Source organism: Hoplias malabaricus, chromosome 3, assembly GCF_029633855.1.
Source record: "Hoplias malabaricus isolate fHopMal1 chromosome 3, fHopMal1.hap1, whole genome shotgun sequence".
NCBI lineage: Eukaryota > Metazoa > Chordata > Actinopteri > Characiformes > Erythrinidae > Hoplias > Hoplias malabaricus.
Window position 1 is genome coordinate 72,490,948 of NC_089802.1, and position 15,485 is coordinate 72,506,432.

Sequence of the window (15,485 nt, forward strand, 5' to 3'; positions counted from 1 at the left end):
ATTATTACTTTAATCATAGAAACTGTAATGGTTCCAAAACTCTACCAACTTCTGAAGGTGTCCTTTGAGTTATTTACAGATCCAGTGTTGTTTTTTAGGTAATAGCTAAGGAAAGAATGGGACTGGTTTTGTTTTATTGTATCCAGATGGTGCTGGTTCACTCAGCGGAAACAATTCGTCTGGCATTCTTCATGGAGCTGCTGCTGGGGAAAGGCAAGCCAGTTATGCTGGTGGGAAATGCAGGCGTTGGCAAGACTATCCTGGTGTGGGACACCATTTCTAAACGCAAGGAGGAGTACATGGTGGCTAAAGTGCCCTTTAATTATTACACAACATCAGCTATGCTGCAGCGTGAGTACAGACAGAAAGTCCAGTTAGAAAGAATTTTCTCAAGCCAGGGTCCAAAACATAATGCATTATGATCAGTGCTGTATCCTGCATATTGAAGTAGCCTTGTAGTTATGGCAACATTTATTTGTGTTTTAAACTTTAAAATGTAATGTCGTTAACAACGGAAATTCTAATCAAAAATACCCTTTCAATTACATTTCTATACACAAGACTTATAAATGTTATAAATAACAAATACTCTAAATAAAATGTCCTTTTCTCATTTCAAGTAAAATGTACAAATAAAACATTCATTCATTCATTCATTCATTATCTGTAACCCTTATCCAGTTCAGGGTCTCGGTGGGTCCAGAACCTACCTGGAATCATTGGGCGCAAGGCAGGAATACACCCTGGAGGGGGCGCCAGTCCTTCACAGTGCAACACACACATTCACTCACACACTCACACCTACGGACACTTTTGAGTCTCCAATTCACCTACCAATGTGTGTTTTTGGACTGTGGGAGGACACCGGAGCACCCGGAGGAAACCCACGCAGACACAGGGAGAACACACCAACTCCTCACAGACAGTCACCCGGAGGAAACCCACGCAGACATGGGGAGAACACACCTCACTCCTCACAGACAGTCACCCGGAGGAAACCCACGCAGACACAAGGAGAACACACCAACTCCTCACAGTCAGTCACCCGGAGGAAACCCACGTGGACACAGGGAGAACACACAACACTCCTCACAGACACAAATAAAACAATGATTTTGAAATAAAAATGCGTCTATAAATAAAATCCCTAATGACTTGTAGTTGCAGTTGACTTACTGCGTCACATAACCAGCAATCTGATTGGTTCTTATTGCTGGAGGGCGGGACTTTATCTGTTAACACCAAGCTGATTGGCTCTTTATGCTGAAGGATGGGGATCCATGTTCAGTGTTATGAGAGTGTCAAGTTGTAATCGTTCCCTTATTTTTAAAGTTTCTGGTTTTACACACGCAACGCTGTCGTCCTAAAAGTGTCCCAAAAGAGCTTTTATCACGTCACTTGGGCTATTTTTACTGGCCCCAGGACAGTGGTGTCTGAAGCCCCGCTCCTATGTGTGTCACTTATTGGAGTCACAGCGCTCATCATAACGCACAGATCTGATTGGTTGAGGAGCCTCACGTGTGATACACAGACACATATGCGATTAGCCTGGTCATTTCCTGGAACGCTAAACCTGAACCGTAATGACGAGCAGAGTCACACCATTTAAAACAAACACTCTGTTAAAAATTAAACAGGTCCATATCCGGGTAGGACAATGTCTGAGTGACCTGTTTGTGACCCCAGGCATATACTGACGCAACATGCTCAACTGCATCCTTTACCGAGAATGAGTTCTGTGCATGTAAAAATAATGTTAGTCCCAGTAATATGTTTTCTGTATTTTGTGATAGGTGTACTGGAAAAGCCTCTAGAGAAAAAGGCAGGGCGGAATTTTGCTCCTCCAGGCACTAAGAAGTTGATCTACTTTGTAGACGATCTAAACATGCCAGAAGTGGATGCCTATGGAACAGTGCAGCCTCACACACTCATCAGACAACACCTTGACTACTCCCACTGGTGACTGAGTGTGTGCTTGTATTGCTATACTTGTCACAAGTATAGCAATGTGAATGTTAGGCCTCCAGCTCACTGGACCAATATGTAGTTGCATACATTATTTATTCCAAGTACTTAATAACAGCTAAATTACTTTTGACTAAATATTAAACAGTCTATTTTTCCTGTCCAGTCTAGCCCACTCTTCCACTAATTGGCTATATATTTCACATATTTCAGCCAAAGTGTGTGTGAGTGTGTGATACATTGTTTGTACTGTGTACTCTGTCTGTGATTGAGTGACATTCAGTCAATTCAGTGTGAATAAAATGTTGTGTTCTGCTCAGACATGAAGCACAAAGTTCACAGTAATTGTGGCTGCCACAAGGCAATTAGATACTATGCATGACTCATTTTTGTCCATTGAGCTTTAGGTTACTAGAAAATATGCTATAGAGGAGACAGATCATCATATGTACTGTATTGAAATATCTAACACATAACATGTAACACCGATCATGTTTGTGTGTGTCAGGTATGACCGTCAAAGACTTGTTCTTAAGGAAATTCATAACTGTCAGTATATTACCTGCATGAACCCAACAGCTGGAAGCTTCTCTGTTAACCCTCGGTTACAGGTAACCTAGCATACATAGCATGTAACAACTCTCCAAGAGATTAAAGATCCTTTGCTGAAAAATGCTGTTAACTTATTTCCAAAAAGGAATACATACACACAACTGTAAGCATATACATACACAATGTAGGACATACTATTTGAAATATACTAAACCTGCAAACTGAAATGTCCCTGTGTTTTTTTTGTAGAGGCATTTCTCTGTGTTTGCGGTGCACTTCCCAGGTGCAGAGGCTCTGAACACTATCTACAGCAGCATTCTGAGTGGTCACTTCCAGCAGGGAGGCTATAGTTATGGAGTGACTCGCTCTGTGGGGACGCTTGTTCAGGCTGCCATCTGCCTTCACCAGAAAATGACCCAGAACTTTCTGCCTACTGCTATCAGATTCCACTATATATTTAATCTTAGGGACATCACCAACATCTTTCAGGTATGTGGGATATTTATTTTTCAGCACAGGGGATTGATATACTATTATTCATTAAATTGAAGTTTGTTTAGTGGTCTAACTCTTGTTCATGCTTTTTTTTTTTGTTAAATTCCTGAGCAAAATTTAAAGTTGTGAAAGTTGCTATACAGTGGCACGGTGGTAGTGTCGCCGTCACACAGCTCCAGGGACCTGGAGGTTGTGGGTTTGATTCCGGTTCCGGGTGACTGTCTGTGAGGAGTTTGGTGTGTTCTCCCTGTGTCTGCGTGGGGTTCCTCTGGGTGACTGTCTGTGAGGAGTTTGGTGTGTTCTCCCTGTGTCTGCGTGGGGTTCCTCCGGGTGACTGTCTGTGAGGAGTTTGGTGTGTTCTCCCTGTGTCTGTGTGGGGTTCCTCCGGGTGACTGTGAGGAGTTTGGTGTGTTCTCCCTGTGTCTGTGTGGGGTTCCTCCAGGTGACTGTCTGTGAGGAGTTTGGTGTGTTCTCCCTGTGTCTGCGTGGGTTTCCTCCGGGTGACTGTCTGTGAGGAGTTTGGTGTGTTCTCCCTGTGTCTGCGTGGGGTTCCTCCGGGTGACTGTCTGTGAGGAGTTTGGTGTGTTCTCCCTGTGTCTGCGTGGGGTTCCTCCGGGTGACTGTCTGTGAGGAGTTTGGTGTGTTCTCCCTGTGTCTGCGTGGGGTTCCTCCGGGTGACTGTCTGTGAGGAGTTTGGTGTGTTCTCCCTGTGTCTGTGTGGGGTTCCTCCGGGTGACTGTGAGGAGTTTGGTGTGTTCTCCCTGTGTCTGTGTGGGGTTCCTCCAGGTGACTGTCTGTGAGGAGTTTGGTGTGTTCTCCCTGTGTCTGCGTGGGTTTCCTCCAGGTGACTGTCTGTGAGGAGTTTGGTGTGTTCTCCCTGTGTCTGCGTGGGGTTCCTCCGGGTGACTGTCTGTGAGGAGTTTGGTGTGTTCTCCCTGTGTCTGCGTGGGTTTCCTCCGGGTGACTGTCTGTGAGGAGTGTGGTGTGTTCTCCCCGTGTCCGCGTGGGTTTCCTCTGGGTTCTCAGGTTTCCTCCCACAGTCCTAAAACACACATTGATAGGTGGATTGGCGACTCAAAAGTGTCCATAGGCTTGAGTGTGTGTGTTGCCCTGTGAAGGACTGGCGCCCCCTCTATGGTGTGTTCCTGCCTTGCACCCAATGATTCCAGGTAGGTTCTGGACCCACTGTGACCCTGAACTGAATAAGAGCTTACAGATAATGAATGAATGAATGAATGAATGAATGAAAGTTGCTGTACAGTTTATAATTACATACATGTATACACTGTAGTTGTGTGTGTTTGTTTGTGTAGGGTATACTGTTTGCCTTGCCGGAGAGTGTACGATATCCTATAGAGCTGGTGCACCTTTGGCTACATGAGTGTTCTCGAGTCTACTCTGATAAACTGATGGAGGAGAAGGATGTAGAGCTCTTCAATAAGATCCTTCTAGACACTGGAAAAAGATACTTTGAGGTAAGGATGGCACACTGCTGTAAGGAAAAATGATTGCAGGCTCATTTTGTCTAAGTGTAACTGACTCTCTGTCTCTCCCTCTCTCTGCAGGGAATAGATGAGTCAATCTTTATCCACCAGCCTCTTATATACTCCCATTTTGCCCATGGCATAGGGGAGCCACGTTATGCACAGGTGAGCGACTGGGAGAAGCTACAGAAAACTCTGACAGAGGCTCTTGAACACTACAATGAGCTTCACGCTATCATGAACCTGGTGCTGTTTGAGGAGGCCATGCAGCATATGTGAGTTTATCAGTCTCTCTGCTCATCTGTTTCTTTACACATCTGTCAGTCCATTTATTTAATCATAGTGACAAAAAGTTAAGCCTGATATAAGGCTGGTTTATTTTTAAATAATAAGATTAAACTTTGTTTTAAAGCTGTTGTGCTGAGTGAGTAAGCAGTCATTAATATGAGTTAACCAGTTGTCTTCATAAACAAGGTGCTGTTTTGTTATTGTGTGTGTGTGTGTGTGTGTTTAGATGCAGGATCAGTCGTATTCTTGAGGCTCCTGTGGGGAACGCGCTCCTAATTGGGGTGGGTGGCAGTGGAAAGCAGAGTCTGTGTCGGCTAGCTGCTTTTCTTAGCATGCTTGAGGTCTTTCAGATCACTTTACGCAAAGGCTATGGCATCAGCGACCTGAGGGTAGGTCATGTCCACATTCTCAATATGAGAGTGTGCTAATGAATAAAATTATGTTAAACATTCCTTCTCTTTTTTTTATTTAAATACAGAGTGACATAGCAGCCCTGTACATTAAGGTGGGGGTGAAGAACATTGGTACAGTGTTTCTGCACACGGACGCTCAGATACCTGATGAGCGGTTTCTCGTGCTGATCAACGACATGCTAGCATCTGGTACCACATAACCATAAAAACCATTGTATTCCATTGTATAGAGTAAAGGGCGGCACGGTGTTTCAGCAGGTAGTTTCGCAGTCACACAGCTCCAGGGACCTGGAGGTTGTGGGTTCGATTCCCACTCCGGGTGACTGTCTGTGAGGAGTGTGGTGTGTTCTCCCTGTGTCTGCGTGGGTTTCCTCTGGGTGACTGTCTGTGAGGAGTGTGGTGTGTTCTCCCTGTGTCTGCGTGGGTTTCCTCTGGGTGACTGTCTGTGAGGAGTGTGGTGTGTCTGCGTGGGTTTCCTCCGGGTGCTCCAGTTGCCTCCCACAGTCCAAAAACACACGTTGGTAGGTGGACTGGCGACTTAAAAGTGTCCGTAGGTGTGAGTGAATGTGTGAGTGTGTGTGTTGCCCTGTGAAGGTCTGGCGCCCCATAAAGGGTGTGTTCCTTTCTTGCGCCCAATGATTCCAGGTAGGCTCTGGATCCACCGCGACCCTGAATTGGAGAAGCGGTTACAGATAATGCATGAATAAATACACTGTAAAAAAAATCTGTAAATTTTACGGTAATATACTGGCAGCTGTGGTTGCCAGAATTTCACCGTAAAATATACAGTCACGTTTTTGGCAATCATACATTTTACATTTAAGGACTGTTTTGTTTACAGTACATTTATGTTAAAAAAAACAGATATACACTGTAAAAAAACATGGTGTTTACATAAAAATTACAAAAACATTTTTTGCTATAAAATTAACATGTAAATTGTGTGAAAAATTAGAGAAGGGAGACTGATATATAGCCATATTTAGATCCTGCATATCAGCATCCTGTATTCAGCCCATAAAAGGAGATATTGATGAAAGGACTAAAGAAATGTTCGGTATCTGGGTGCCACACACGGAACACAAGCTGATGGTGAACTTTCCTCACCAACACACGTCTCGACATAATATCCACAGAAACACAAACACACACAGTGATCACCCCACTGCAACCCAAAATCAGTAAGTCTCAAAGACAGAAAAAAACAAGAAACTCTGAAAATCACAGAAAATATGGAGAATTAAAGCATGCTGGGAGCTCCCTAATGAGTCTCAGCTCCTCCCAGTCCTTGGACACTTGTACAGTCCCTAATGGTTTGTGTGTTTAACAGTGAAATAATGTATATTTTACAGTAAAGAGATGTAAAAAATTGTATTTTGGCTGATAAAAGTATTTACGGTATTTCACCGTTACAGAAACTCTTTTCAACATTTTTAGAGTTTACAGACACTTACTGTCATGGTTTTACAGTTTTCCACCGTAGAATTCACTGACATTTTTTACAGTGTAGAGTATACAGTACAAAGCATAAGGGAGTATCTATGTGTTTTAATAACACCTAGATATAAGGAATGACAGAATATCTTCCCACAGATTTGGGCCACTCTGATATCATTCATGGCAAGGAGACTTTTAACTCTGTGTCCCAGTAGAAAATACATTCATTCATTCATTTTCTGTAACTGCTTTATAATCATCAGGGTCATGGTGGGTCCCGGAATCATTAAGCGCAAGAAAGAAACACACACTGGAACCACACACTCGCACAATCACTGACACACTCACTCCTGTGGGCAATTTGTTACAACCAGTCAAGCTACCACCATGTGATTTTGAATTGTGGGCGGAAACCCACTCCTAACAGACAAACTCCTAGCAGACAGTGGTGGGGATTGAACCCAGAAGCCCAAGCCCCTAGAGCTGTGTGGCAGCGACACTATCCTGTTGCACTACCATGTTGCCCAATAAAACACACACACACTATTTCAAAAACGATTCAATGCAGGATTTACTAACTTTAGTTATAGTTCCCTCATTTCATCCAGTTTATCCAGTCCAACACTTCTGCTTATTTATTTTTTTACTTTTCTTTAATCATTATAATCTTGACTTACAAATAGTTTGATAATAATTTTTATTTTAATAATTACCTTTGTAAGTTCCAAGCATTTTGTTATAATCTGTAGCTGCTGAATATTGTATATTTGTGAAGGGGATATCCCAGACCTGTTCAGCGAGGAAGAGGTGGATATGATTGTGGCCTCAATCCGCCTGGAACTTCGAGGACTTGGCCTCTTGGATACAAGAGAGAACTGCTGGAACTTTTTCATTGACCGTATACGCAAACAGCTAAAGGTATACATCAGGATAGGGATAGGAGTATTTACTGGCTCAAAACAAGGAAAATTACCTTAAATTTATCTCATCTTTTACAGTGAACGTCTGACGCTGACTGATTTTTATTGATGTTTGAGTACTGAGGTTTATTGCAGCTTTAATAATTCAACAGGGGTTATTATGACCACATTGTTTGAACCAAGAGTTTGAAAGCTTTTTCAAATACAGCTTTAATATTTGATTACATCAGAGCAAAACTGGAATACAAAACACTACCAGCCAAAACGACTTTTGAAATTATGGTGTTTTGATGTTTCTATGCTTTTGTAGGTGGTGTTGTGCTTCTCGCCTGTGGGTTTCACCTTGCGCACACGAGCTCGGAAGTTTCCGGCTCTGGTGAACTGCACAGCCATTGACTGGTTCCATCCTTGGCCCCAGCATGCACTGCAGTCAGTCAGCAGAACCTTTATAAACAACATTAGTGGACTGGAGGTAAGGGAAACAGAATTATTATATAACAGAACCATTATATTCATTCTTTTTTACATACAGAATATACAAATATTTAAAAAACAACTCTTTGCTCATTGCCTCAGCCTGCAGTCAAGGTGTCAATCAGTGAGTTTATATCGTATGCACATACGAGTGTGAACGAGGTGAGTGTGAAGTACCAGCAGAACGAGAAGCATTTTAATTACACCACACCTAAAAGCTTCTTGGAGTTTATGAAGCTTTATGCCAACCTGCTGGGAGCCAAACGAAGAGAGCTTACTCAGAAAATGAAGCGGCTGGAAAATGGCCTGCAGAAGCTATTGACAACAGCCTCTCAGGTATCGTTTTCATACATACAATAAAATGCAAGAAATATTTGAAAAGACCACCATTCAAGAGAACATTAATAATTAAGATATGCCAACAAATGTTCATGTTATTGCCCTTGTTGATCTCTCTCTCTCTCTCTCTCTTTCTCTTTCTCTCTCTCTCATTTGTCTTTTATTTACCCTTTTCAGGTGGAGGACCTGAAGGCTAAGCTGGCTCTCCAGGAGGTGGAACTGCATCAGAGAAATAGGGACACAGAAGCTCTAATCACTAAAATTGGCCAGCAGACTGACAAACTTAATCAGGAGAAGAATATCGCAGATGAAGAGGAACAGAAAGTGAGTGAAACATACACAAATATACGAGTGAACACTTAACACTATAACATTTAGTTGTAATAGAGCTCTTCGCTGATTTTCTGTACATTGTTTGTGTGAACATGTGTGTGGTCCAGGTAGCAGCAATTCAGGCAGAAGTCACCAAGCAGCAGCAGGAAAGTGAAGAAGACTTGGCTAAAGCCGAACCAGCGTTACAGGCAGCTAACGCTGCCCTCAACACACTCAACAGGGTACTGCTTCTGTGTGTGTGTGTGTGCGTGTGAGCTTTTGAATACTGAATGTCATTTTGTAGCAGGACTTTGACTTAATCACGATATAATGAGTTACTACACAACATAGTAACAGTGTAATTTTAGAATTTACGATGCGCATCAGCATTTTTGTTTGGCCTTTAAAGTGTGTATTGTCATCTTTCATTATTTATGACACACTGACGTAAGTGATCCAGATTTACACTGTTAAATTAGTGTGATTTCACTGTTTAAGAAATGTTCCCTGTCACTGCTCTCTTAATATCAGTACTGTATCCTCTCCATGTGTGTAGCTAAATCTAACAGAGTTGCGGACATTCGCAAACCCTCCTGTGATTGTGACCAATGTGTTAGCTGCGGTGATGGTGCTGATGGCTCCAAATGGACGCATTCCTAAAGACCGGTCCTGGAAAGCCACAAAAGTCATAATGAGCAAAGTGAGCATATAAAACTTGTCGATTTGGACCAAAATATCATATTTAAATAATGAAAAAAATTGTATTCTATTGGATGCTTATTGGAATGATTGATTTCTAGAAGAAATTAGAAATAATGTAGCGCTTTGATGTGTGTGTATGTGTTTTTGGTTGTGTTTATGTATAGGTGGACGATTTCCTGCAGGCGTTGATTAATTTTGATAAGGAGCACATCCCAGAGGCTACAGTGCGAGTACTGAGGGAGGAGTATCTGAGTGACACAGACTTCAATCCAGAATTTGTGCGCCTTAAATCATCTGCTGCAGCGGGACTGTGTGCATGGGTTATTAACATTGTGCGCTTTCATGAGGTACTTTCACTAGCCACTGGCAACTAAAACAAAAAGAAGAAAATTATACAACCCTTTATTTACTGTTTGCATGTGTTTACTATATAATACATTCGGTTTTGATGCTAGTGATTACTGTTATAATAATGTTGCATGGCCTCTGTTTCTGATTTTGATATATGATTGTTTATATGATCTCAGCATGTCTGCTCTCCTCTCCCTCATGCTGCCCTCTGCAGATTTTCGTAAGTATATGGGACTGAAAATATATTTTCAAATTGTTACATATATATAAATATGTCACGGTGTGAATAAAACATAAACCTTATCTCCAAACTGTGAATGAAAACGAATTGAGTTCTGTGGCATGAGATGTGCGTTGTGTGTACAGGTGTCCTGTGAAGTTGAGATGAAAAGGATGTCCCTCTCTCAGGCTAATGCTGATCTAGTTGAAGCAGCAGAAAAACTAGAAATCATCAGGAAAAAACTTGCTGTGAGGTTTTATCCTGTCTGCTAGTCTTTCTAGTGGAGTTAGACTTTTCTGTACATTTCTATTTTTCATTCATTCATTCATTCATCCATCCATCCATTATTTGTAAGCACTTATCCAGTTCAGGGTCGCGGTGGGTCCAGAGCCTACCTGGAATCATTGGGTGCAAGGCGGGAATACACCCTGGAGGGAGCGCCAGTTCTTCACAGGGCAACACACACACATTCACTCATACACTCACACCTACGGACACTTTTGAGTCTCCAGTCCACCTACCAACGTGTGTTTTTGGACTGTGGGAGGAAACCGGAGCACCCGGAGGAAACCCACGTGGACACGGGGAGAACACACCACACTCCTGACAGACAGTCACCCGGAGGAAACCCACGCGGACACAGGGAGAACACACCACACTCCTCACAGACAGTCACCAGGAGGAAACCCAAGCAGACACAGGGAGAACACACCACACTCCTCACAGACAGTCACCAGGAGGAAACCCAAGCAGACACAGGGAGAACACACCACACTCCTCACAGACAGTCACCTGGAGGAAACCCATGCAGACACAGGGAGAACACACCAACTCCTCACAGACAGTCACCCGGAGGAAACCCACATGGACACAAAGAACACAACACACTCCTCACAGACTGTCACCCGGAGGAAACCCATGCAGACACAGGGAGAACACACCACACTCCTCACAGACAGTCACTTTCATTAAAATTAGAATGTTTACAATGACTATGAAACATACTTTAGGAATTACGTTTGTGTAAGTGTATTCATGTATGTGTCTTTGTGTGTGTGTGTATGCAGGAATTGGACAACAGTTTAGACACTTTGACTGCAGCTTTTGAAAAGGCTACTTCTGAGAAAATGCGTTGCCAAGATGAGGTGAACCGCACTAATAAAACCATCGAGCTGGCCAACCGCCTGGTCAAGGGCCTAGAGGTGTGTATGTGTGTTTGTTTGTCTGTGTTTGAGTGTATATGTACACATTTGTTGTTGTGGAGGACTGATTATGTTTGAAAAGAAAAATGTGCATATTTCAGGAATATGGGCCTGTGAGACAGAATATTAACAATTGTGTTGAATAATGTATGCCTTGTTCAGTCAGAGAGCACACTCCAGCATCAAGTGTGTTTGATGAACTCTGTTTATGTATGTTTTTTGTGTGTTTCAGTCAGAGAATGTGCGCTGGGCGCACTCAGTAGCTCAATACCGGGTACAAGAGGCCACTCTCTGTGGGGATGTTCTCCTCACTGCAGCCTTCATCTCTTATGCTGGCTCTTTCTCCAAAAGATACAGGCACGAGCTTCTCCATAGACTATGGATGCCTTATTTGCGCACTCAAAAGGTTTGTGTTTAAATTGATTTTTGGATGCTGGTGGCCAAATTACAAATAATTGTTCACATATATGTACCTTTATTTGCATACGTAATACCTACAGTGATGATAACAGTGAAAAAAAGGTGGAAGAGTGTCCTCTCTCTCTCTCTCTCTCAGGTTCCTATTCCAATGATGGAGGGATTAGATCCAGTTTCCATGTTAACAGATGATGCCACTGTTGCTAAGTGGAATAATGAGGGATTGCCAGGTGATAAGATGTCTACTCAGAATGCCACCATATTGCTCAACTGTGAGCGATGGCCTCTGCTCATCGATCCTCAGCTGCAGGGCATCAAATGGCTCAAGAGTCGATATGGTAGAAGCCTCAGAGTCATCAACTTGGGCCAGAAGGGGTGAGTAGGTGGGGCTAATGCAACAACAAAAGCCTGCTATTAGCTAAATTGTTCACTCACGTAATAGGTGTATTATTATTTTTATGTTTTATGTGTGAAGTCCATTTCTGTTTGTTTTTATGTTATTGAACATAAATGTACGTGAATGTAGTTTTGTATTTGTGTGTCTGTAGGTATGTCGATGTAATTGAACAAGCAGTAGTAACAGGAGAACCTGTATTGATAGAGAACCTGGAGGAGAGTATTGATCCTGTGATTGATCCACTGCTGGGTCGCCACACCATTAAAAAGGGCAGGTGAGAAATTGCATAGCACACATCACATAACACACATAAGTAAAAAATGAATAGTATAACATAAAGGAACCATCGCTGTGCTTTATCAGGCATTGCGTTGTTTCTTGTGTCTCCAAAATGGTAACATTACAGGAAAAAAGTAAATTAATTTTATGCTATGTTAATTTAGTACTATATTTCATTTCAACCCTCAAACATAAACCCATACTGTTAATTGATTTTTACAGATGAAATGTGCCAAAAACGTTTTTGCTCTCTTTCTGTTCAGGTTCATAAAGGTGGGGGACAAGGAGTGTGTCTTTCACCCAGATTTCCGGCTCATTCTTCACACTAAACTTGCCAACCCCCACTACAAGCCTGAGATCCAGGCTCAGACAACTCTTATTAACTTCACTGTCACCAGAGATGGCCTGGAGGACCAGCTGCTTGCTGAAGTCGTCAACCTTGAGAGACCTGATCTTGAGCAACTTAAGGTGTGTGTGTGTTCATTCATTCATTGTCTGTAACCGCTTATCCAGTTCAGGGTCGTGGTGGGTCCGGAGCTTATCCAGAATCAATGGGCGCAAGGCAGGAACACACCCAGGTGGGGGTGTCGGTCCTTCACAGGGCAACACACACTCACACATTCACTCACACACTCACACCTATGGACAATTTTTAAGTCACCAATCCACCTACCAACCTGTGTTTTTGGACCGTGGGAGGAAACAGGAGCACCCGGAGGAAACCCACACAGACATGGGGAGAACACACCACACTCCTCACAGACAGTCACCTGGAGGAAACCCACGCGGACACAGGGAGAACACACCACACTCCTCACAGACAGTCACCCGGAGGAAACCCACGCAGACACAGGGAGAACACACCACACTCCTCACAGACAGTCACCCGGAGGAAACACACGCAGACACAGGGAGAACACACCACACTCCTCACAGACAGTCACCCGGAGGAAACACACGCAGACACAGGGAGAACACACCACACTCCTCACAGACAGTCACCCGGAGGAAACCCACGCAGACACAGGGCGAACACACCACACTCCTCACAGACAGTCACCCGGAGGAAACCCACGCAGACACAGGGCGAACACACCACACTCCTCACAGACAGTCACCCGGAGGAAACCCACGCAGACACAGGGAGAACACCACACTCCTCACAGACAGTCACCCGGAGGAAACCCATGCAGACACAGTGAGAACACACCACACTCCTCACAGACAGTCACCCGGAGTGGGACTTGAACCCACAACGTCCAGGTCCCTGGAGCTGTGTGACTGCAACATATTAATCTGCCTTTATTTATTGTCATAGTTTTACTTTTAAATAGAAAAATACTGGTAAATCTGGTACAGTGCTAGTGGGGTATATAATATTTTACACTATGAAGGCTCTGAAATTCCAAAAAACTTATTTCTAAAACAAGTATAGGAAAGTTTTTATGTGCTTATGCATCTTTTTATGCATGTGTCCAGTCGGAGTTGACGAAGCAGCAGAACATGTTTAAGATTGAGCTGAAGCAGCTGGAGGATGAACTTCTAACCCGACTCTCTGCCGCTGAAAGCAACTTTTTGGGAGACAACATGCTGGTGGAGAAACTGGAAAACACCAAACACACAGCTGCTGAGATTGAAATGAAGGTGCTTTGAAACAGTCAAATCTAGTATGTGTGTAGATTTTTGTGTTAAATCAGTTATTGTAGAAAAAGATCATGATGGAATAAACTGCAGTGCAGTAATGCAGTGCTCTGCCATCACTGACTAAAAAAACACAACCTTCATTTAGCTCTCTAATTTGTGTACCTGCTTGTTTGATTCATGTCTCCATGTGTTATCTCTTTAGTCCTCTACTGTGCATGTCCTGTTTTTAGGTTCTCTGTTGAGTTTGGGTGTGTATGTGTGTGTTTTACTCAGGTGTTGGAGGCGAAGGTCAATGAGGTGAAGATTAATGAAGCTCGTGAGCATTACAGGCCTGTGGCGGTGCGAGCCTCCCTCCTCTACTTCATCATCAACGACCTTAACAAGATCAACCCCATGTATCAGTTCTCTCTCAAGGTCTTCCACTGAGCGTTTATTGGAATGTGGTTGAGTCTACATGTGTATGTTAATCAATTGCGATTTATAGCTGAGCTAATGTATTCTTTAGCTCATTGCTATCTGTGTGTGTGTGTGTGCTTCTGCTTTGTCTCTCTAGGCATTTAACATGGTGTTCCGTAAGGCGGTACAGAACGCAGAGGTGTGTGTTGATGTTAAGAAGCGTGTTAACACACTCATTGACTGCATCACCTTCTCCACCTTCAACTATATCAACAGGGGTCTGTTTGAGAGAGACAAGCTCACCTTCACAGCTCAGCTCACATTTCAGGTATCACACATGCACAAGATGTTATTAATTTAATCTCAAGTCTCCTTCTAAGTAGAAATCTGCTTTCAGGTCACATTTACATACACAAACATACAAGTGGAGAGTAGATTTAAAGTCAGAGACAGTAGCTCATCTGTTGGTCTTCTTCTAGTCCTTCTTCAATGGTCACAGGTCACTGCCCACAGGACGTTGTAGGCTGGATATTATTGGTCACCCAAGAATATTCAGCTAAAAGTAGCCCTTTGTCAGAAACTGATCCTTGATGAGGGACTAGGCATAGATTATTGCTAGGTGATTGATGAGTAAGGACGCTGGTGTGTCTCCTCTGTTATTGATTAGTAATGAGATTTATAGAAATGTGTTTGCATGCATGTTTTTCAGCTGCTACTAATGAGTAAGGAAATTAATGTCCGTGAGTTGGATTTCCTGTTGCGCTTCAATATTGACCACAGTTACATCAGCCCTGTTGACTTCCTCTCCAACTCTGCCTGGAGTGCCATTAAGGTTTTACACTCTTACACACATATATACATACACACACACACATGAGTATGCCCACAAAATAGGCCTGTTTAATTTATAACATCACAGAATATTTCAGCAATATGTGATTTTGGGCCACTCTTAAGCACTGGAAGTAGTTCTACTTTGGCTGAATACAGTGTTGCACAAGCACTGATATTGTGATGACCTGGGAGATGGGTAGTTGACCACAACCATTCTGCAAACAAATACCCTTCTTGCTGATTGTGGGAACCCATCAAACAACACATCCTGCCACACACCTAGTCCTGTAGCCACTGCAACAATGTACCTGTCACTCAGTGCCTTTTCTGTTTTATCTCTAGCTTGCTTGGCTCATGTCTCATA

The 15,485-nt window shown here is 43.1% G+C and overlaps 1 protein-coding gene across 5 annotated transcripts in view; it reads left to right on the forward strand.

The window, feature by feature from the left end:
- dnah9l (dynein, axonemal, heavy polypeptide 9 like) overlaps window positions 1-15,485 on the forward strand; it is an 83,994-nt gene that overhangs the window by 18,853 nt on the left and 49,656 nt on the right. For 4 of the 5 annotated variants that reach the window (XM_066663716.1, XM_066663715.1, XM_066663713.1 and 1 more), the window contains exons 1-12: window positions 9,640-9,728; window positions 9,909-9,952; window positions 10,099-10,200; window positions 11,020-11,154; window positions 11,387-11,560; window positions 11,711-11,946; window positions 12,120-12,242; window positions 12,511-12,715; window positions 13,727-13,891; window positions 14,165-14,305; window positions 14,445-14,615; window positions 14,997-15,119. In XM_066663716.1, coding sequence (XP_066519813.1) covers window positions 10,117-10,200; window positions 11,020-11,154; window positions 11,387-11,560; window positions 11,711-11,946; window positions 12,120-12,242; window positions 12,511-12,715; window positions 13,727-13,891; window positions 14,165-14,305; window positions 14,445-14,615; window positions 14,997-15,119 — 1,557 coding nt within the window. In that variant the 5' untranslated portion in view covers window positions 9,640-9,728; window positions 9,909-9,952; window positions 10,099-10,116. Of the gene's footprint in view, window positions 1-146; window positions 352-1,793; window positions 1,960-2,473; window positions 2,577-2,766; window positions 3,007-4,325; window positions 4,488-4,577; window positions 4,772-5,010; window positions 5,174-5,262; window positions 5,387-7,409; window positions 7,553-7,864; window positions 8,027-8,130; window positions 8,365-8,544; window positions 8,692-8,807; window positions 8,922-9,235; window positions 9,380-9,545; window positions 9,729-9,908; window positions 9,953-10,098; window positions 10,201-11,019; window positions 11,155-11,386; window positions 11,561-11,710; window positions 11,947-12,119; window positions 12,243-12,510; window positions 12,716-13,726; window positions 13,892-14,164; window positions 14,306-14,444; window positions 14,616-14,996; window positions 15,120-15,485 lie in introns of those variants that run through there. The other variant, XM_066663717.1, reaches the window with a different exon arrangement.